Source organism: Cenococcum geophilum, assembly GCF_001692895.1.
Source record: "Cenococcum geophilum 1.58 unplaced genomic scaffold K441scaffold_5, whole genome shotgun sequence".
NCBI lineage: Eukaryota > Fungi > Ascomycota > Dothideomycetes > Gloniales > Gloniaceae > Cenococcum > Cenococcum geophilum.
In genome coordinates this window covers 4,883,650-4,905,137 of record NW_027137563.1, presented here as the reverse complement: position 1 = coordinate 4,905,137, position 21,488 = coordinate 4,883,650, and the positions used below count along the sequence as shown (strand labels likewise).

The window sequence follows — 21,488 nt, the reverse complement described above, 5'->3', positions numbered from 1 at the left end:
AAGTTAATAGTTTAAAAACGGAGCTTATATAAATTATAGAAAATAGGGTTACTTTATAAGGGATTATAAAGATGGTTAGAGTTATTATATAATAAAGGAAACTAGACTAATAGTATATAATATATACGTATAAAGGGATAATAGTGCACTATAAGGAATAAAAGAGTGTTTAATTAAAAGTTTTACGTTCTGTTATAATAACGCATACTAAATTTATAAAGACGCTAAGTATGGTATAAGCTATTAGCTATAAAAGCTAGAGTTAAAAGGACTTAGAGGAACTAAAAAGTTAGATAAAGAATAAGATTAACTCTATAAGCTAGATTAAGATATTACAGTAATATATAGATAAAGATTAGCGATAATAATAATAGAGTTAGAGTACTTATTAATTAACAGTAATGAGAATATTAAAGGAACTAACTAGGGGTATCTAAACCTTAATAATATAATAGAAGTAGAGACTAAGACCGCTATAGAGTAAGGTTCAGTAACGGGTATTATAATACTATTAGACACAGCGTCTATTGCTTTATAAGACGGAAGGAGTAATATTTAAAGACAATTAAGCAAGCAGATGACTGCTAGTGCTAGCTTACCACTTAATAAAGGTAAAAGGCTAAAGGCTTAAGATTTTTATAATAAGACGAAAGATAACTAAGATTTTTAAAATAAGATAAGGTAAGCTTAAAGACCTACAATAAATAGAAACCAATAGAGTAGAGTAGTAGCTTAGTTTAAAGATATACAAATAAGCTTAGGATAAGAATTCCCAACGGTATAAGATTCTTAAGACGAGATAAGTGAGATCTAGGACTCTTAAGATAAGACGAGGACACTAAGCAAGCCTAGTTAGACTAAGGCTGGAGCTAAGCTTAAGTTAGAAGTAAGCTTAGGATTAAAGAATCTAAGGGGTTAAGAATTCGGAGTATAAATTAAAACACCTATAAGTAAGAGGCAAGGAGCTTCTTTATAGATTAGAGAATCTACAGCGTAAACAGCAATTAGACTAGGAGACAGATATATAGACCTAGAAGACTTACTAGGGGAATATAGTATTCAGCCTAAAGATTAAAAAGTTAATACTAAGATTAAGAAGCACGAAAACTTTAAGGATTTACTCGTAAGACGCGACGTAAAGGAAACTATGGAGGAATTTAGGGTAAGAATTACCTTATAGCAGAAACAAAAACTAGATAAAAGATCTAGTATATTAGGACGTATAAGGGATAAAGCGCTAGTATAAAGAATTACTAATAGGCCTAGAATAGGCACACTAAGAGCTAAGTAGCTTACCGAACTGGAATAAGAAGAGGATTTAGGGATTCCTATTAGGTTTAAAGAATAACACATTAAAGGCTATTACAATATAGTAATAAAGAGATATTTTCTTACGGACAAGCTATATATACTTAAGCAGCTATACTAAAAGTAGTATAGGTAACAACGCAATAATAAGTAGGAAGATTTCTATATATAGTTAGACAAGAAAGTTATCTAAGACCACCCGATTATAGAGAAGGCTATAACTTACATTAAGGGAGCCTTAATTATAATATTAAAAGATCTAGAGGAGTAATTAGAGGACTAGAGAAGTGAAAGGCATATCTTAGTACCTATAAAAGAAGTTATAACGCTTAGATTAATATAAGAGAGGTTTAAACTCTAGGATAAAGACAAGCCAAGAGTTAACCTAAGACATTAAGCATATTACACACTATTATAGATAGTATATATAGATAATGCGTGTAATATATATAAGACACTAAAGAACAAAAATTAAAAGTATTTAATAAGGATATATTAGATAACAGATAAGGCAAAATATTAAAACGCTAAGTATATATATAGTTAGCACCTAGTAGAAGTTTAAGAATAAGGGGACTTAATACTTTAACTAGGAAGATTCCTTACGGAAGAATGCCTAGACGGATAATAATAGTGGGAATATTTAAAAAAAACACCTGTCTATAGCATATTAAAGACAAGAAACGAACTAAGTATTAGCCTAAGTTAAACTAAGTATAAATAGGATCTAATAGCTAACAGTTAGGAAAAGTAGAGGCCTACAGAACTAGAGGGAACCAGTAGTAGAGCCTTAAACCCTTAAAGGAATTTAAGGATAACACCTAAATTTAAAAATTAAATAGTAAGATTAATAGTTTAAGGCATTAATAGATAGTGGAGCAATAAGAAACCATATCTCGCTAGTAGTAGTTAAAAGAATAGGGTTACTATATAGACAGAAGGAATATCCTTACCTACTAGTAACAATTTTAGGAGATCTAATAGCCTATGGAGGAGGTATTATTAATCTTAAAATAGAACCTATTTAGCTAACCATTAAAGGGAGATAAATTAAGATGTCTTTTAATATATTACCATTAGGGAATAATAAGGCAGTATTAGGAATGCCTTAGTTATAGGAATATAATCTAAAGATTAATTAGGTTATAGGTTAGGTTAATATTAGAGATACTTAACGCTGTAAAATATAATAATAAACTAAGTTAGTATAGTACTAAGTAGGAGCGACCTATAAAGAAACGGAAAAAGGGCTAAGCTATGTACTAAAAAGATACTATAAGTATAGTAAAAAACTATAGTTACCTAAGAGTAAAAAGCTATTAGAGTATATAGTATAGGACTATAAAATAGAATTAGAACTAGGAATAAGTCTAAGGTTCTTTTCAATCTATAAGCTTATCAAAAAAGAAGGTAGAGTATTAAAAGAGTTTATTTAAGAGAACTTATAAAAGGGATATATTAGACCATTATAGTCGTTAGCAGGTTATCTAGTACTATTTATACCAAAAAAGAATGGCAAACTAAGGCTATATATCAACTATAGACAGTTAAACAGCATTACTAGAAAAGATAGGTATTCTTTACCCTTAATTAGCAAGATCTAAGATAGAATAGGCAATACGTAAATCTTTATAAAGATAGATCTAAGATAGGCGTACTATTAGATTAGGATTAAGAAAGGCAACGAATAAAAGGCAGCCTTTAGGTTAAAGAAAGGACTATATAAACTATTAGTTATATAATTCGGGCTTATAAACATACTAGCAACGTTCTAAAAGCGTATTAACAATATATTAGGAGAATATTTAGATGAATTTATTATAGCATACCTTAACAATATTATTATCTACTTAATAAGCGAAGAAGAATATAGAGAACACGTTAAATAGGTCTTAAGGAGACTATAGGAAGAGTAAATGCTAGTAGCAATTAAGAAATGCGAGTTCTTCACTAGGAAGACCGATTTTATTAGATTTATTATTAAACTAGGCCAACTTAGTATAGATTTAAAGAAGATTAAGGCTATAGTGAATTGGCAAGAACTAGAGAACGTTACGCAGTTAAGATTATTCCTAGGGTTTTATAATTACTGCAGAAGGTTTATAGCGTAATAGTTAAAGAATATTAAACCACTTACGCGATTAATAAGGAAAGAAGAACTATAGGCATAGGGAGAGGAATAGCGAGAACTCTTTAAGAAAATTAAAGAGTTATTTACCTAGGAGCCAGTTCTTAAGATCTATTAACTAAGACTAGAGACGGTTATAGAAACAGATATATTAGACTTTATACTAGAAGTATATTTTATACAAAAGCATCCAGTGGCATATTATAGTCGGAAGATAATACTACTAAAGTTAAACTATAACATCTATAATAAGGAGTTATTAGGTATAGTTATAGCATTAAAGGAATAGAGAGTATTCTTGCAAGGCATGGAAAAACTATTTATAGTTAAGACGGATTATAAGAACCTAATAGGATTCCTAACGATAAAGGAACTTAACCAAAGGTAGGTTAGATGGGTAGAGATGCTTATAGAATACTATTTTAAAATTTAGTATACTAAGGGTATAGACAATACGCGAGCTAATGCGTTAAGTTAAAAAACTAAACTATAGAATAATAATAAGCTATTAAGGGCTTTACTACAAAAAGATATAGATAGACTAATTAGGTACAATTATCTAAAAATCGTAGCAACTTAAGAGAATGAGTTAGAAAAGGTCTATGAGATACTAGAAAGCTTTTAGGTATAAAGAATTCTAAAAGCATAGCTAGAAGATCTATAGTCGGACGTATACAAAAATTAAGAGGTAAAGTATATCCTAAGAAGTATAGCAGAGTAGTTTATAGAGGACTTTTATAAGGGATTAACTTAAGGATATAATAGAGCTATAGGCTTAGTATTAAGACTCTAGGAGGAGTATATTATTAATAGAATCTAGAGGATAGCTAAAAGGGTTACTAGAGAGTGTCTAGATTGCTAAAGGAATAAACTAATAAGATATAAGCTATATGGAGGGCTATAACCTATTAAAACACTAAAGAGACTATAGGAGGTTATATTATAGGACTTTATTATTAAGTTACTAAAGTTAAAAGACCCTATTACCGGATAAGATTATAACGCGATCTTAGTAATAGTAGACAAGCTTATAAAGTAGGGATACTTTATAGCCTATATAGAAGAAATCTTAGCGGAAGATGTCGCTAAAATCTACATTAAGGAAGTATTCGCGAGATATAGAGTACTAAGTAAAATTATATTAGATAGAGATCTAAGATTCGTAACAGCATTTTAGGAAGTATTCTTGGCGGAATAAGGAGTTTAAGTAGTAACTTCTACTATATATTATCCGCAGATAGACGGTTAAACAAAAAGATTAAATTAGACACTAGAGCAGTATCTAAGATATTATATTAATCACGCATAGAATAATTAGGTATCGCTATTACTAGTTATACAGTTTGCATACAATATAACACCTTAAGAAGAAATAGGTATATTACTATTTAAGGCGAATTACGGATATAAGCTAAGAATATTATTATTGCTATAATAAGTAAAGAAAATAAGTAGTAAAGCTAAGTAAAGAATGGAGACTTTAATAAATCTTTATATAAACCTTATGGAAATAGCTAAGGCAGTATAATAAAGAATAAAAAAGTACTATAATGTTAAGAGATCTAAGGGACCAGATCTTAAGGAGGGAGATAAAGTATGGCTACTATATAAAATTTTTAAGAGTTAACAACTAAGTAAGAAGTTAAACTATATTAGACTAGGACCTTTTAAAATTATATAGAGGATTTCACCGGTTATATTTAAGTTAAACCTACTAGCCAAAATGAAGATCTACCCTATATAGCATATTATAATGCTAAAGCCAGTATACGGGAATATTAAGCCACTAGTTTATAAAGCAGACACGTATAAAGGACAAGAAGAAGATAAATAGTAAGTTTTAAAGATTATTAGCTATAAAAATGTTAATAACAAAATATAGTATAAAGTAAAGTGGATAGGCTATAATAAGACTACCTAGGAGCTACTAGAGAATCTAAAGAACGCTATAAGAAAGGTATAGGAGTATCGGAAGAGAAAAGGTTAGGTAATATTAATAAAGAAGAATTACTAAAGAACGAGCTACCTAAGGGGGACCTAGAAAAAGTGACTGCTAAACTACTTAGAGTTATTTCCTTCTCTATTAGGAGAGAATCCATTTTTTTATTACTAAGTTCCTATAGACCTTATTCTATAAGTTTCTACTCCTTAGAATAAACCTTCTTACGCACTTTCTTAAGACAAAGTAGATAGGTAAATGCCGTAATATAAGCATCTAGGGCCTTTTATTCCGTATCCTAAGAATACTTAAGCTTAGTAAGGGCCTGCGCCAGGTCACTATTAAGCTTTATAGTAGTAGATTAAATATAAGACCCTATAATAAATTACTTAGGGAACTTAAAGACTATTAAGAGTTATAGGACGCGTATACTTAGCGTTAGAAGTAAAACGAATATCGCAAGATAATTAAACGTTTGCTTTAGTACACTCTAAATAAGAGGAGGGTTGCTGAGATAAAGGACTCGCCAGTATAATATATACTAACCCCTCCCTTAAGCAACAAGAATATAAAGATGGTATTATTTTACTAAGCGATAATATTATAGTAATAGTGCGAGCATAATGTTACGCGTATAAAGAAGAAGAAGCTTTAGGTATTATAAGTAACGATATTAACCAAATTAATTAGATGGATATTATACCTCTAGTAAATAACTTAGAGATATTAGGTATCTTTAAGAATAAAGATAGAGAGGAGGGAAATAGTGTTATGGATGCTTTAAATATAATATTATAACTACTTAGAGAGAAGTTAAAAGAAGCTAGTTAGTTAATATAAGCACGGTTTAGGATAGAACCCGTAGAACTATATAATAAAGAATGGTAACCAAGGTTATATAAGATGCTATAAGAGAAATAAGAGGAATAAAGGGAACTTACGTACCTTATATATAAGACGTATATTACATATAAGAAGGATTTTATAGGAGTACGGTTGTATATTTAAGGACCCTTAGTCCCTACCTAGATAGTTCCTTCCTTATAGTAATTCTTAGAATATAATTAGAGTTAATCTGTTGGGCAACCACTCCACCAGTTGTTATTACGTTATTGACTTACTTGTAATACCTACACACCTAGCCTATTAACGAGCCCACCGTAGTCCCTACTACAAGGTTCCGTTACATTACTAGTGGATCGTCGCAGATGAGTGTTAAGTTACCTTACTTAGTAATCTATATAATAAATTATTGCTAAATATTATCAGGAATATTAATAGCTTCTCGGCCGCTAATAGAAGTTTCGTGTCCTTTAAGTCGCCGTATAGTTATAACTACTTAAGAAGCTTCCTAAACACCTTAGGCCTTATATGAGTTATATTTATAAGTCGTTGCTTATGGCCGTAGAGCAACTGCGCCGTCTACCTCGTTCCTCGCTACGTATTAGTATGCTAAGTATAAACGCCCCCTAGAAACAAGCCCATCGCGATTATGAAGGTTAAGATAATAACATTATATGCGGCTTGCAAATGCGACAGCAGTATCGCGATTAGGGTGTGTGGAGTCGCCATATTATGAAAAGTCGTCACTTGGGCGCGTATGCGAGAGCTCCAGATTATAACGGAATATATAACGGGAGCTCGAAGCTATATATTAAAACAGTACCAAGAACCTCATTATAACTACTATATATAGTATAGCTTGCAAATTTGACGCGCTTACCGATATGGAGGAGCTCCATATTCAAACGGCGTCAGATCTACCGAACAACACCCTAGGCTATGCTAGCGTCTAATGGTATGTCTATCCCATGCTCTCGCACGATTGTGGCCCGTGCGCGAACACCAAAATATTAGAATCTATATAGTTTCCTACCTTTAATTGTATATCACGATGGGTCGTAAACGTACTTCCAGAAGCAGACACCAAAATATATCATTTTTGAGCTTTATTATGACGATTTAAGATGGCAATTGTGACTCTAAATCCTCGGCTTCATATCGCCGGGACCCTATCTAATTTTGGCCCCCTAACTGGTTCGTTAGCGCAAGAGCCTCTATCGACAACGCATGGGATACTGCAATCACTCGTGTGATGCTTTCCTCCCGCCTCCTCCCCCCCTTCTATAAACTTCCCGGATCAAGGCCTTGATCGGGAAAAATCTATCATATCATCTAAACGCCAAACCGGTATAATGCTTTTGTGTACCCCGAAAACAGAAGATGCGCCGCCCGAACATAATCGGATTGAAGTGACTCGCTAAAACGCGGCAAGAATGCAAAAGAAGGTAAGAAGATAGGAGAGGGTTGTATGTTGCGATGGAGGAGACTGAAGAGTGTCGTAAATGGATTGGTCGTCTCAGTAGTGTTACAGGCGTAATTTTCGTGATTTTGAGGTATCCAAGGACGCGAGGATTGGGCGGACAGTCGTCTAGTCGTCGAGACTTCCGACCTAGACAGCAAGAAAGATATGTGGTCGTTTATATCCGAGCTCCCTGGAGCTTCCGCATCTCCCTCTCATGCGCAAAGACCTTCCTGCTCGTCTCTAGAACCATCTCGAAGCCCTCGCGGCCTTTAGCAGCGTTCTGCTGGAACCGCTCAACGGTGAACTGCTCGATACTGTTCTTGATCTTCTGCCAGCCGCCACATAGCGCTGTGATTTTGGCTTGCTGCTGGAACATGGTGCGGGAGTTGGGCGCGGAGGCCGATGGCTGGTACACGACGGTCTCGCGCACCGAGAGCAGATCCGACCAAGTCATGTTCATCGAGCACATTGTGACTTTCTTCGCCTTCGGGTCGACGTAGGACGTCTCGTAGACGTGCGAGGTGTCTTGGCCGCCGAGCAGCGAGTTGACCCATTTCGGCGCTGATTGCCGGCATGTGATGAGGCGCTCCGTTCGCAGCTAACAAAAGATTTTATGTCAGTAAGGTCGCTGGTGACGGATTTGGGGTGTACACTCACGATTCCTGTCTCCGGATCCACTGTCCGAGAAAGGGTGTCGACGGCGATAACGTGTGGCGTTTTCTCATTCCAGGGGCCGTATTTCCGCCAATTCGAGGTTGAGACTTCCTCCCATGAGTAGTCAAACTCTGTGCTTGTCGAGAAGACTTTCATGATTGCGAATTTTGATGCGTGTGTGCGGTGGTGGATGGAGTCGGTGAAGGAGAAGGGTGAGGTCAAAAAAGTCTCGGGCGCGTCGGCAAACGAAAAGTAAAGCCGAATGCGGTGAGCGTGATGGAAATAGTTTCTCACGCTGACGATAACACAAACTCTGGTTTCAATCCAAGGGGATAATGCTGGAATAGCAAGTGCAGAGACATGCAGAACAATTAAGCACGAGAGAGAGGTGGAAGAGAGAATGAAATATGGAGATGGTAAGTTGAAAGGAAGAAAATGGCTTTTTGTGCATGCGATCAAAGAATCTGCATAGGGCTTGGTGGCCGCTAAGCGATGTGCAAGAAAAATTGCCGTCCAAGTTCCGAGCGCCCTGCAAGCTTTTCGCAGGTCCACGTCAAGCAGGTCCCGCGCAGCCAACGAGAGGAGACGCGGGAATACGTCCCAACGATCGCTGGCTCTAGATCTTAGGGCCAGGCCCGAACTTTGGTTGCCAACTCTGGCCTTCCAGAGCCCAATCCATTCTGTAAGCCATGCCCATGACACCATCGTTGGAGTACTGTGGAGAAGGTATCGACGTTGACAAAAGTAACTCTCTTCTTCACGTCAGCTTCGGTAGTTGGGCAACCAGTAAGTTATCAGCAATTTCTCCATTTACGTATATATGAAACCTATCAACAACAGAGCGCATTGCTTTCCAAGCCAGTCATCAATTACCACAGGTGAATAGGGAAACAACATCACCGTCCCTGCATCAAATTACTCAATAACCGGCTCCGGCCCCTTGTACAAGGATGACCCATACCTAGCACCACCATGCTCAGCGAAAAACAAGTAGAAATTAGCTCCAATGCTTCACCCTCGCGACTTTGGCGTATCCAGGTTTTTGTCAAGTTCTCCATGGACATCAGAGTATGAGGATGCGCCGGTCCGAACAAGTTCTTCTGTGTTTCTAATACTTGCGCCTGTATCTCTGCGGCCTTCTGTAGGTATCCTTGGTTCGCGTATGTTACTGCTAATTCGGCTCTAGCAAGTAGAGTGTTAAGGTGATCCGGACCTAACATACTCAATACTATAAACACCAATTCCTCCTGTAATTCCTCGGCCTCTTTTAAGCGTCCTTGGTCGAAGTACACTGCCCCCAGATCAAGCATAGCCTCCAGCGTAGAAGAATCTTTTTGGTTTAACACCCTTTCGCACGTTTCTAGTGCCCACACTAACATCTCTTCAGCCTCTTTCAACCTCCCTTGCCTCGCGATTGACAATGCTAGACATTTCATAGCATCTAGAGTATAGCGATGTTCATGTCCATGTATATCCCTCAGAGACTCCCATGTTCTTCGGAGGATTTTCTCGCCCTTAACATATTTGCCCTGCCTTACCCATATATCGCCTAGGTATATGGATGCATTAAGTGTATTAATATCACTGTCACCCTTCCATTTTCGAGAGGCGATTATCACTCGCCGCATCATTTCCTCCGCAGATTCGAGTCTGCCTTGATCAAGGAGTACAACAGCCAGGCTGTTCAAAGTGAGAAGAGTTTCGGGGCGATCTTTTCCATACCGTGTCTCCAAACTAGAGAGTTCTCGTCTGAGACGGTCTTCGTCCTCTTGTCTATAACGGAACTCAACCGATGGTGATGGGGCATTTGTCGTTTGTGACCGTAGCGGAGGCTCTGCCTGAACCGTCAATACTTCAGGGAAAGGCTTAGGTACTCCATTAAGGAAGTCTCCTTGCGACGTGGTCGGAAAAATATGTGGAGCGGCGGGGTCCTTAGGGAAGTGCGGTAGAGGTCTCCTAATTGGAGCTGGGCTCCGCCCCGTGAATGTGCTGGTTGTGGGTCGAATCATGCTAGACTCGGATGATGCCGGGGATGGAGGATGCGGACTTTGCACAATGGAGCCGATGACACTAGTTGCTGAAGTTGGGGTCCTGGCAGAAGGTATAGGACTTGGAACAAGGGAGGCTCTTTCGGAAATGGTCCTGCACCAAACGTCGGATGGGGTAGCTGAGGCGTGTTAGAGTATGTGTGTAGGAAAACAAATGATTGACGCTCTCTTACATGCATCAGGGCTTGGAGCATATGGAATGCTCTCAGGAATCTTGTTCCTTCTCATCCATCGGTCAACTTTTTCAGGTTCTACAATGTTTTCTCTAACTGCGAAAACAAGTTCCCTTTTATCAGGTTCCACAAGCTTTCTTTGCTGTCTCTTTCTCACGATCGCGCGCATCTCATTTGTCTTGACATTCTTGTCCAAGCGCCACTGACTTATTCGCGTTCTATATTGCCGTATCCTAATAAGGACTCAAGCATTAGAACGAGATGAAACTTTACATGTAACAAGTCAAGAAAATACATACTCTGCCGCGAAGCCAAACTCATTCTCCATGGTCTCTTTCACCTTTGAAAGCGGCAGGTTTTGCTCAATGTGGAGCTCTACAATACGATCTTTGTAGGGATTCCATGCATCGGCAGTCAATGTCGGAGCCTTTCTTTTTCGCGTCTTGGTTGGCGGTGGTATGGGAGGTGCAGCTATGTCTTGGGCATCACTGGGAAGCTGGAGACCTTGCGCTTGATTGGGGTGGTCAAGTGGCGGGGGCGGATTGGATACTGGCGATGTGTGGCTATAGCCGGAGATTGGTGGCATTGGTGGAGGTAGAGCCTCCGAGGCAAGTTCTTCGAATATTGGATACATTCCCGAGGATTCTGTAGCTTGGTTTGGGAGCACTTGCATCTCCATGGGATATAATGGTTCAAGTTGATGATGGCTGAAGAGAAATGGATTATCCATTGAGAATTCCATTGAGAAGTCCATTGAGTGCTCCATGTCAACGTTTTGATAGGCGCCTAGACCATTTCAGTTAACCGGTTTGTCTTGTTCCTTCTCCTCAGTTTCCAAGATGACAACATACCATGGTCATGGCCGTAAAATTGGGTGCTCATTGAAAAAGAGGTGTGTGTGTGCATGCTCAGAATTCGGAGGGAGAACGCAAAGAAAAGCCCGGTTGACCATAACGAAAGGCCGAGAGGCTGAGCGTTGATTGGTCTGAAGACAAAACTCCTTTCTCGCGCCCAAGCGCTGGCAAGGCGAACCTGCACGGGCCGTGTCAGGGATCACTCAAGTATGCCAACCCAGAAGCGGAGGTGGAGGCTGGAGATGCATGGCTTTGCAAAACTACTATTTTGCCAGCTTTCCGCTTACTACCAAGTTTCAGTGAGCTGAAACACCACCCACTCGAGATTGTCGTAAACAAAAATACTATCTTATGCATCATTTCATTTACCGTTGCTTCCGATGGCGATATAAGTAGTTGGATGATGAGGAACCGGTGTGATTGGTCATACCAATCACACGCGTCCAATGTCCTGCAAAAGTCCTATGCATGTCCTTGGCGGAGATCCGCTACTCTCCATGATTCAGTGTTTCTGGCTGTACAATACGTGTTTTTCCCCGAGTCTTTTTGTCGCATTTCCAGATAGGACTTTTGCAATTTCAATCAAAGTAGTTGCCGCAGCCTTATGTTTTTGACATCAAGTTCTTTAAAGGCCTCCAGTGTCACAACATGTCTCTCTCAGTCTCATCTGGCCAGACCCATCCTTCACCACATTTTAGATGACATCTATCCAACATGAGTAAGGAACCTCATTTATACATGGTATGGTTCGTTTACACTGACCAACAGCAGCTTTCACGCTGATAGACACCATCACCATTACATTAGCGGTGGTTACTTTGGTGGCTACAGTAATTGGATCTTACATCAACTACAAAAGCTATGTGGACGTAAAATACAAAGGTCGGTGATCTCAGTTCCGATATTCAACCTTAAGAATACAAGTTGACTCTCGCTCTATAAATAGTCCCACATGTCACAATCCTACCTCTTCATAGCTGCCACTACAACAGTGGCTTCAAGCTTCAAGCTGCTCCAGCGGCATATTTGCGTCCGTGACTTCTGCGAGAAGATTGCATGTCAGCATGTTTATCAACTGCACAATCTTATCCCAACTGCATGTCAACAGGCGCGGAGGGTTAGAAAAGGAAAGACAAGAAGCAGATGTAATGAAGAATGGAAGTTTTCTTGTGCTTGGTGATTGTGTTAAGATAGTAATGGTGTATGTTTATGTCATATCTTCCTTGCCACGACGCCCGTAGGAGTACTGTGAACCCTGTACCACACCACCTCGGCATCTCGGATAGTCCCCAAGCTGGATATCTTGATGAAAGAAGATCCCCAAATGCCAATATACACTGCTGCAGGAACTCGTTAAATTCTTTAGTGATTGGAGGCCGACGTATTGCAGTAACTTTGCACTCGTAACATTTCTGCGCCTTCATGCCTGGCGATACGTATCCCTCTCCCCATTCATCCTCAAAGGTTTTACTAATACTGGCTTTGTATAATATTGCATTTGTTGCTTAGTAGGCTGCTGTAGTTACAAAACCCAAGATAACCCTGAGGTCAGAGATCGGAGTACTAGCCTCATGCGGCACCAACGCTCGCTAGGTATGAAGATATCTCAGACCACCTCAAGGGCGCATCCATTTGTTCTTGAAGTTTAGAATACCAGAAGTAGGTTCGCGTGGGCCCGCCTAGGGATCCGAATCAGACGTTAAGCAATGAATGAATAATAATAATAATAATAATAATAATAATACTACTAGAAGTAATCGAGATGGTGCGGCGGCGGCGGTAAAGGCGGCGGTCGGGTTTCCTCCTCACCTCTTCACCCTTATGAAACCATTTGGAATTTCCATTTACAAGCCAAATGCCGGTTTGACCTCACACTCCCGACTTCTGACTGTCTCTTCTTTGATATTGTCTTAGCCGCTAAAATTATGATGTCCACCCTAACTTCGTATATGAAGGCAATATCAATGGGAGCGCCTGCGAGTGATGAAAGGATATCCATATGATTTCGAAGACTGGTGAATAGACGGATATTTTGAACATTCTGGGATACTTTGCGGCTAATCCTAAGGTCACCTAATTTCAATAAGTATTCGGTGGACACAACCACTAGCTGGAGAGCAGATTGTCATGTAAGATTATTTCCTGTTGGCTGGTGGTCACGCCGTTCCTAGAGCTTCGCGTGAGTGGACTGTTGATATTAATCTCTCCAAATGTGAATGTCAAAACAGAGCCAAAAAAAAACCGCAAAAACTTTTAACTTCTTTGAATTTCGAACACACTATCTCTCGGGAATAGCGGTAGAAAGCCTGGCTGTGTGCCTGATTTTACTTGGTGTTTTTCATTGTTAGCGCTTCTGGCCCTTCGATATCATTGAATCATTTACCAGCACTCCTGGCACCTGGAGGAAATAGAATCGGCATTCAAAGGGTGTTTGACGCAACTCTGAGACAATCCTGGTGGCTGGGTATTTGTTTCTGGAGGATGATATGGATCTGAAAAGCTGACAAAGACACTTCTCCGGAAACATCCGTTACACTTAGTGGCGACGGACGGGTGTAGTAAAAGCCAAGGCTCTTGTTGGACTTCTTCTATATTAATAGATAAGGTTGATCTCACGCGGAAGCAGGCGTGCATTTCGTAGGTCGAAGGAAATAGTGTCGCAGACCGAGTTTGACCCTAGCATATGACTAGAAGAAATAATAAAACTTAGAACACGCTGGGACGTAGATTTGTATACGTGGTGGTAGCCTCGAGGGCCGGAGAGGTGGCAGGATGAGTGGCGTTGAGACTGGCTGAAGATTCTTTCGAGGGCAGGATAGGCAGATTTTGCTGCGTAATTGTGGCGGGGAGACGATGATAGTCTTGAATATGTGTTATGATGCGTCTGTTAGAGATCAGTGTGCATTGGTCTAGTAATTTGGGCGTCTGGTGGTGGGTTGGTGGCCGCTGGAAAATTTTGCTGCACGAAATCGCGCAACATGAACACCAGATTCTCCGTCCACGGTTGGGTTTACAAGACTCGCGATCAGATTGGTGAAGTCCCTGTGAGCTATGAAACTTCCAGCGGATGAAAAGGTGATCTACTCACGAACTCTAGTCGAATAAACTTTGGTGAAGGCTTCAAAATCTATCACCATCAACCTCATATCAATCACAACAGCCAGTAGTTCACATCAGCAGAAGCACAGAAAAGAAAGGGAGTTCTTCTTCAAGCTCTCACACAAGGTGAAAGACTTAATGAAAAAAGTTGATTCGCGTCAGCCCGAGGCAGTGCAATACGAGCGACACTGTGCAACCAGACATGAGCAAGCCCAGCGGCCTGGTTGCGAGTTCCAAAGAGTGGTATAATCTTGAATTGCGACCGTAATCGCGTTTCAGAGATTCTGGACATGTTAGCAAGAGGGATTTGTCAAGAGGATAATGAGGTACTCACAAACTGAAAAGAACAGATACTACACTTGATCTAAGCCAAAAGGCAAAGAGAGCTAAAGAAAAAAGAAGGGAGATGCGAGGGACGGCCGGCGATTATATACTTGGATGCCAAGCCGCTACTAGCTAAGCGAGGGCCAGGCAGCAATCACACGTGATAAATTCACGTGCGCCCCACTCGGAACTTGCCGCCCGCGCGAACAATGGCTTCACCCTGTCACCTCCGGTGGTTAGCGCAGCCACGTCTGCTGTTTAAGGGAAAGTTAATAAAACACGCTAACCACCAGACGGGCCTGGGTGCTGCAGAATCAAAAATTACAAATTACATCCTTGAATTTAGCTGCGATTAGACACCACGCTTCTAATTTGAGCATTCATCCATAACACTTCAACTGCTTGGCTGATGCTGGGAAAGATAAATTAATAGGAGTACATATACACCGTGATCCTACAAGCGTGGAGAAGAATACGTGATTGGCCTCTTCCCAAGCTAAGGGATCTAGGGCTTTCGAATCCTCAGAGGCATTCGAGGACCCAAGCTTTGTGGCCTCGATTAGCCATTTCTTGACCATATCAATAGGACGTCGTGAGCTCCAGCCGTTGTACCCAAACCACCACAGAACCGCTTAAACTCGGCTTGTGCATCTTTACGACCCAGCAATGCAGCCTTTTTCAGGCAATCCATTCCAGCAGGAATATCTACATCAAGATCTATGTTCCCATGGGTAGGGTTGACGTTTGCATTTGGTTTCGTAGATCGTATGCCGTGGCGGCTGGGATGGGCTTTGAATGCGGCGTACGAAACATCTGCCTCAGTTCGATAGATTATCCGAAACACTTTTGAGCGAATGGAGAAGTTGTTGTGCAACAGGGTTTAGACCCCATAGCGAACTGTCCTCAGAGATGAATCTAGCTGAGAATGAGGCCATATTACCATGATCGAGATCGGAGTCACTATATCGCACGTATCAGCTCCATGATTTCCAAGATAACCAGAGGAATATCCTTGCTTACTGATGGAGACTCTCTTCGCTTTCATTGAAGTGCAGCCGTCTCTTTTCAGGATCGTTCCGTAGTAGCGTATTGAGAATGTCTCCGACCTTCGCCAACTCGTTGGTGAAATTGAATTATCTTATTGCATCGAAGCGCATGCAAGAGCTATCATGTCATCTCCATTGCTTTTCTTCTTTAATAAATGCACTTTTGCGCATCTCTACAGGCCCAAGAAGCTCATTATCCCAAGGTTCAAGCCCGTTTCTCGGAACAGAAGGCTGCAGCTATATACTGCACAGTACCGTTAGATTGCAATCACGAGAAAAGACGTAGACACTTACTATCTGCCTTGAAAAGCACTTCCATTCCTGTATCCATCCCTCGTTTCCACTCTGGAGCCATCCAAAGGCCCTCTCCCCTCTCCCGTTTTCACACCGGGTCTCTACCCACAATTTCATTGTCGTCCAAGTCGCGGATTCTCGCAGTTTGAGAAGCACCAAAGCAGGCGCTGCACACTCGCCCTCAGACACGCCCACTTGCGGACTACACATGACACGCGCGACCATCAGATTGCCACGAACCATCATCACCTCCAGTCCCGTCAACTCCATCGAGTACAGATGCCTCCCCAGATTCTTCACCATATCGCGGTATCCCGACCCACCATCCGGCAAACTCTACTAACTTTTCGAAAACCCTCAGCCGCCACGCCGTCGTGCGAGATAACGAGACACGGCACTCGAGTCTCCTCAGCCATTTCCCCATCAGCACCACGCATCGACCCCCTCTCCCCCTCCACAACCGCCTTCTCGAAATCCGCAATCTTAGCCACAAGCCTCCTCCCCGCACTCCCACCCTGCCACAGCAACACCGTCTCAGGCCTCAAATCCGTACGCGCCACACCCGCCCTCCGCAGCGCCTCGACGCGCCTCACCAACCCCTCCACAAGCTCCACGCGCACCCCCGCCGTCATCAGCCCCGGCCCCCGCCCGGGCCCACACCCCCGCCAGCGACCCCAGCGCACAGTGCTCGACCACGACCACCGGATACAGCGCCGCGAACCGCTCGTCCGCGGCCACGCCCCACGCGAGCCCCAGCACGCGCTGCGCGTTCTCGTGGTCGCGCAGCTCGCGCCGGGCCGGGGTGCGCGGCTCCTTCAGCGGGGCGTCCGGCTGCCTGCGCGCCGCGGCGCCGGCGGCGCCTGGCCTGAGGTCGAGGCGGTCGGTGTGGTGCGGTGTTGGCGGGAGGGCGGGCCGTTTGAGGATGGCTTTGGAGGGGGCTGCTGCGCGCGCGGAGGGCGGGGTGGAGGAAGGATTTCGAGATGCTGGCGGGGTGAGGGAGGAGGTGGGACGCAGGCGGGTGGTGTAGCGGGGTGGTGTGTGCTCAGAGGGAGTGAGGTTGCTGCTTGTTTGGAAGAGACGGGTTGTGGGGAAGCTGTGGTAGGTGGAGTGGGGAAGATGGTGGTGAGGTGGAGGAAGTGGTCAGGCGGGGTTGGGTGGAAGTATGAAGGAGGTTTTACGGTAGGGTTTGAGGAGAAAGCAGTGGATAGTAGAGAAGATGATGCGTGTATGGAGAATGAAGATTTGGAGGTAATTCTGTCTTCGATTTCTTCTATAATGTAGTTGCCATGGCCGTCGGACTTTTGCAACTGCAATATCCAAGAAGCCAATTGAGAAAAAGTAGAGATGGTAATAAAAAAAAGTTCTTAATTGACGATCTCAATCAGGGAAAGACACCTTTCCAATAGGCACAATAACTGGGGTTTCCCATCAAAAGACTGAAGGAAAGAAAGTCCGTACGTCACGATTATTACCCGGATATTACTGTCATGCATAGTGTCACGCCGCATCAGCCGAACGCCGCCTACACATGGGGGCCGTTATCACCGTCTCCGCGCTATCGCAGGGCTAACTCGTCCTCAGCGGGTTTCTCCGCGGTCGTCTGTGGCACTCCAACAAGGAGCTTCGCTGAGAACACTCTTCCGCGTGGGGTAGGTGTAAACAAGCTCGCTCAGCCCCACGGGAGCTAAGTCTCAGGACCCCTCATGACAGGATATATTTAGAACGTCAAAGTGCCTGCGTCCAGGGGTGCGGTCGAAGGACAGGTCTACATAGTAAGCATGTGCATCTAACTACAGGTCTGCTGCTCAGCCACAATGTCCCGCAGAAGGATTTGGAACAACAGTCGAGGGTTCGAATAGGCATGATAATCGTGGCACGCGTTAAGTTGCTTGTAGCTGTGCCTTAGTTCGAAATTAGGATGAAATATCTGNCATGACTGATCGTGTTTCACGGGCAGGAGTTCCAAGGTCTAGAGGTTACCCTCGAAAGTGATGTCCTCGGAAGTCACGAAGTCTACATTGGGCGGTAAGGCGAGGCAGAATATATGCATCCCACTAGATAATGGTAAGAGTATGTTGCATTGCGGATGCATATAGGGAACTTTGATTTTCGCGATTTTCGCTAAGTCCTACTATGGCGGTACTTTGTGTACGCAGACGTGACCGAGACGCCTCGCAAAACGACTGAAGAATTTTGAAGTTCTCGTCTAGTAAAATTTCCTTATATGCATCCGCAATGCAACATACTCTTACATAGTGATGTAGTCAATAATGATAGAATGATGAAGGTGCTCAAGTCTATTTATCTATGAAACCCCATGTCTCCCGAGCCCAAACCCCTTGTCTCCAAAAGCATAAAATGAAGGGCGAACTGTAGTCGTAATATAATCGCAGTGCGTACAAAACCCGTCGTAATCCACTGGCGTCCTAGGACCTAGGATTATGAATCTCCATAATAAGACGTAGCCCACCAGAGGCGCGAAAACCCCAACAAATTCAAAAACAGGGGGAAGTGGTATCCAGAATGAGTGCAGCCGTTAACGTAAACAAAACCTCGTAAAACAGAAGAAATAACAGAGCGTAGAAAGAGGATATAAGGAAGGTATATCGAAAAGAAGCGAATATTACCCAGAAAAGAAAGGACTGAAGGAGAACTATAGCTCTCAAGATATATCCTATCTGCTGCCTTCATAGTCACTGGCCCAGCCTCCACCGGCCGCATATGCTCTAGATGCATTAGGAGCTCCATACTCGCCGTCATCCTCTTCATAAAGCTCGCCACCACTGCTAGCATCAAAGCTGCTTCGGCCACTGATCTCGCCTTCCAGTTCCTCCGGTGGACCTGGAGGTAGCTGGTCCCATTGTATCCCAGCAAGCGCCGGGTATTGAGCGAGTAGAGCAGCGGGCAAACCATATTGTGGGCCGGCTGCAGATGCTGTTGCCGCGCCTGCATGATCCATACCGCCAGATACTGAAGGGTAGCCTTCATATCCTTGCTGTTGGGGTGGACCCATCATACCACTATAACTCTGAGGTGCCATCGGCCCTCCAAACATGTTGTTTCCATTGTCCATGGGTTGATTTTGTGTATCCCAAATGTTTTGGCCCTTCTCTTGTGCTTCCTCTTCGAGCAGTGGTCGGATACAGACGCGGCCTGCTTCTGAGCGGAAGTGACGCCCAAGAGCGTCGGCGCGTGCGAACCGACGTCCACAACCCCAGTTACCCGCATCTTTCAAGACGCCGCGGCACACAAACTTCTTCTCTCCCGAGTGTAGACCTTCATGACGTTTCCGATCGTGCTGCCGCGCGAATGCTTTACCGCAAACACTGCATACGAAGGGACGTTCATCGGTGTGAGTGCGTAGATGCGATCGCAGATTGTAGGCACGCGTGAAGCGCTTCGGGCATAGGGTACATTGGAAGGTGGCAGGATGCTTCTGAGTTCGCTTCGCGCTGGATGATGACGCATCGCCCGGGGACTGTTGCGAACTAGGTCTAGAAGGGTCTGCGAGGTCAAGAATGTAATCGCGATGGGGAATGCTGGATGTAGAGGATCGGCGGGAGGCTTTTGTTGATGGTGATGGAGAGCGGGATGAGACCTTCGCGGCGTTGGGAGATAGGGAGCGACTTGGATCCGATTGACCGTTAGCCGGCGTCGAAGCGCGAGAGCTTGCGCCACTAAATGGGTCCGACTTTGCGCGCATGCGGTTGCGGCTTCGAGCTAAGATAATATTAGGCATAATCGATAAAGATAAGCTTGACTATACTCACATCGATCCGGTGGGCTGAGAGCATCGGTTTGAGTCCCTGACTTCGCTGGCTCAAAGCTTGCCTGTCGAGATGGTGGTGCAAAGTCGATATTAATCTCCGGTGGAGACATTTGATCAGCATGGCCAAAATCAACACCACTTGCCTGATTGATGGTCGGGAACGGCTCATGTTGTGGTCCTTGAAACATTTCCATTCCTTGCTGGCCTCCATACTGACTGTTCATGCCCGGACTCAGCCCGAAGTTATTAGATGGTGTAAAAGGAGGCAACGACTGCTGCTGCGGCATGAGTCGAGGGGACATACGGGGACTGTGACCTGGGCTGACATGTGATTGGTTGTCCGAAAGAGTAAACTGTCCAAACTGCATCACGTCCTGAAACATGGCAGGATCTTGCTGGGCGCTAAGCAATGGCGAAGGGTTATCAATATGGTCGAAGCTGTCATTATTCCCCAAGTACGGGGACGGTTGTGCAGAAGAAGAAACGTCCGAGTACGTATCAGATGGTGCCTTCCGATGATTGTGGAAGCCCATTCCTCCCCACTCTGCACCTTGTCCCTGTGTGTATGCTGCGCTAGGATCCAAAGATACATGTCTCGAATGTCCAGGAGTTGGGAATGCGCCCTGATTTAAAGAGGGGGAGGCGCGAGGGCTGCTGTTCTGATGGTTCATGGTGGGCTGAAGGAGGTGAGGAGGAGTAGGAGAGTGCGCTTGTGTGGTCGCCATCTGGTTCATAAGGTTCGAAGGGTCAACCGATTGATCCTGAGGCCTCGAGTCGAGTAAGTGGGGGTCTAATGTTCCTCCACCTAAAAATGACGGATCGATTGATTGCTCTTGATTTGTGTCGTTGCCTGCAAAATATTGGTCAAAGTCCTCGTTGTTGCCACCCGAGTCGTTGATATCAATCAGGTCCTGCGAGAACAGGTTGTTGCCTTGCGGCCCGAACTGGGGGCTAGCCGATCGTTGTATGCCTTGCGCCTGAAGAAAAGTGTGTTCCGTAATAGTTGGCTGCGAAGGGAACTGCTGAGGCTGACTGGTGGTGAGGTACTGCGACGATACGTCAAAGCTCTGCCCCGACGATGTAAGCTGGTTGTTGAAGCTGTTGGTGGAGTAGGGGTCGTTAGATAGCGATTGATCTAACCCCAGACCGGTGATGGTGGTGTTATAAGGCGCATGAGGGGATGGGGAGGGCGAATGCCTTATATGATTCTGGTGGCCGGCTGATGGCGACCTCCCCCGTTGCTGGGTATCCATGATATCGAGTCCTGTTGCTTTTCTTAGAGTATAGAGTCACAAGCTTTGACCATGGATCGACCTGGAGGCGGCGAACGATAGGGCAAAGTTGCGGGGCCTTTGTTAGAGTTCCAACGTAATGACTGGTCCCCGGCGACTGAATTGAAGAGCGCAAAGTCGAGCCGGGCTGTGAGGCTTGTGAGATCACGATAGATGAGGATTGTGCTGTGCAGAGCGCGGCGCAGTCAGCCGGTTTTGGGATGATTAGGTTAGCTGCTGGGGCCGTTGCTGCCCGCGCTGGCGCCTCTGTTCCGC

The 21,488-nt window shown here is 43.5% G+C and overlaps 5 protein-coding genes across 5 annotated transcripts; 2 read left to right on the top strand and 3 right to left on the bottom strand.

Annotated features, from left to right (window-relative positions):
* Positions 1–7,855: 7,855 nt before the first annotated feature.
* K441DRAFT_540012 (MSF1-domain-containing protein) lies at positions 7,856–8,490 on the bottom strand (the record flags this gene model as incomplete). Its single annotated transcript, XM_067642582.1, has 2 exons — positions 7,856–8,278; positions 8,338–8,490. 2 exons carry the CDS (start codon positions 8,488–8,490, stop codon positions 7,856–7,858), a joined length of 576 nt encoding a protein of 191 aa, XP_067508654.1.
* Positions 8,491–8,966: 476 nt separating this feature from the next.
* Positions 8,967–11,445, bottom strand: K441DRAFT_628514 (TPR-like protein). The gene is made up of 4 exons (XM_067646198.1): positions 11,407–11,445; positions 10,855–11,341; positions 10,556–10,788; positions 8,967–10,501 (listed from the first exon to the last, which is right to left on the bottom strand). The coding sequence occupies exons 1-4, from the start codon at positions 11,435–11,437 to the stop codon at positions 9,231–9,233; spliced, it is 2,022 nt and encodes a 673-aa protein (XP_067508653.1). The 5' UTR covers positions 11,438–11,445; the 3' UTR covers positions 8,967–9,230.
* Positions 11,446–12,230: 785 nt separating this feature from the next.
* On the top strand, positions 12,231–12,731 carry K441DRAFT_653633 (uncharacterized protein). Its single transcript, XM_067647560.1, has one exon. The coding sequence runs from the start codon at positions 12,362–12,364 to the stop codon at positions 12,587–12,589; it is 228 nt and encodes a 75-aa protein (XP_067508652.1). The 5' UTR covers positions 12,231–12,361; the 3' UTR covers positions 12,590–12,731.
* A 3,416-nt stretch (positions 12,732–16,147) lies between these two features.
* K441DRAFT_259837 (uncharacterized protein) lies at positions 16,148–17,819 on the top strand. Its single transcript, XM_067640814.1, has one exon. It carries the CDS (start codon positions 16,452–16,454, stop codon positions 17,451–17,453), a length of 1,002 nt encoding a protein of 333 aa, XP_067508651.1. The 5' UTR covers positions 16,148–16,451; the 3' UTR covers positions 17,454–17,819.
* A 1,027-nt stretch (positions 17,820–18,846) lies between these two features.
* Positions 18,847–21,194, bottom strand: K441DRAFT_541627 (uncharacterized protein; the record flags this gene model as incomplete). Its single annotated transcript, XM_067642657.1, has 2 exons — positions 18,847–19,892; positions 19,943–21,194. 2 exons carry the CDS (start codon positions 21,192–21,194, stop codon positions 18,847–18,849), a joined length of 2,298 nt encoding a protein of 765 aa, XP_067508650.1.
* Positions 21,195–21,488: the final 294 nt, after the last annotated feature.

Coding starts and splice junctions, on each gene's coding strand:
- K441DRAFT_628514 (XM_067646198.1), bottom strand. CDS start 11,437: ATGAGCACCCAATTTTACGGCCATGACCATG. Junction 10,789..10,854: donor GAGTTTGGCTTCGCGGCAGA/GTATGTATTTTC, acceptor AGTCCTTATTAG/GATACGGCAATATAGAACGC. Junction 10,502..10,555: donor TGCTCCAAGCCCTGATGCAT/GTAAGAGAGCGT, acceptor AACACGCCTCAG/CTACCCCATCCGACGTTTGG.
- K441DRAFT_653633 (XM_067647560.1), top strand. CDS start 12,362: ATGTCACAATCCTACCTCTTCATAGCTGCCACTACAACAGTGGCTTCA.
- K441DRAFT_259837 (XM_067640814.1), top strand. CDS start 16,452: ATGCCTCCCCAGATTCTTCACCATATCGCGGTATCCCGACCCACCATC.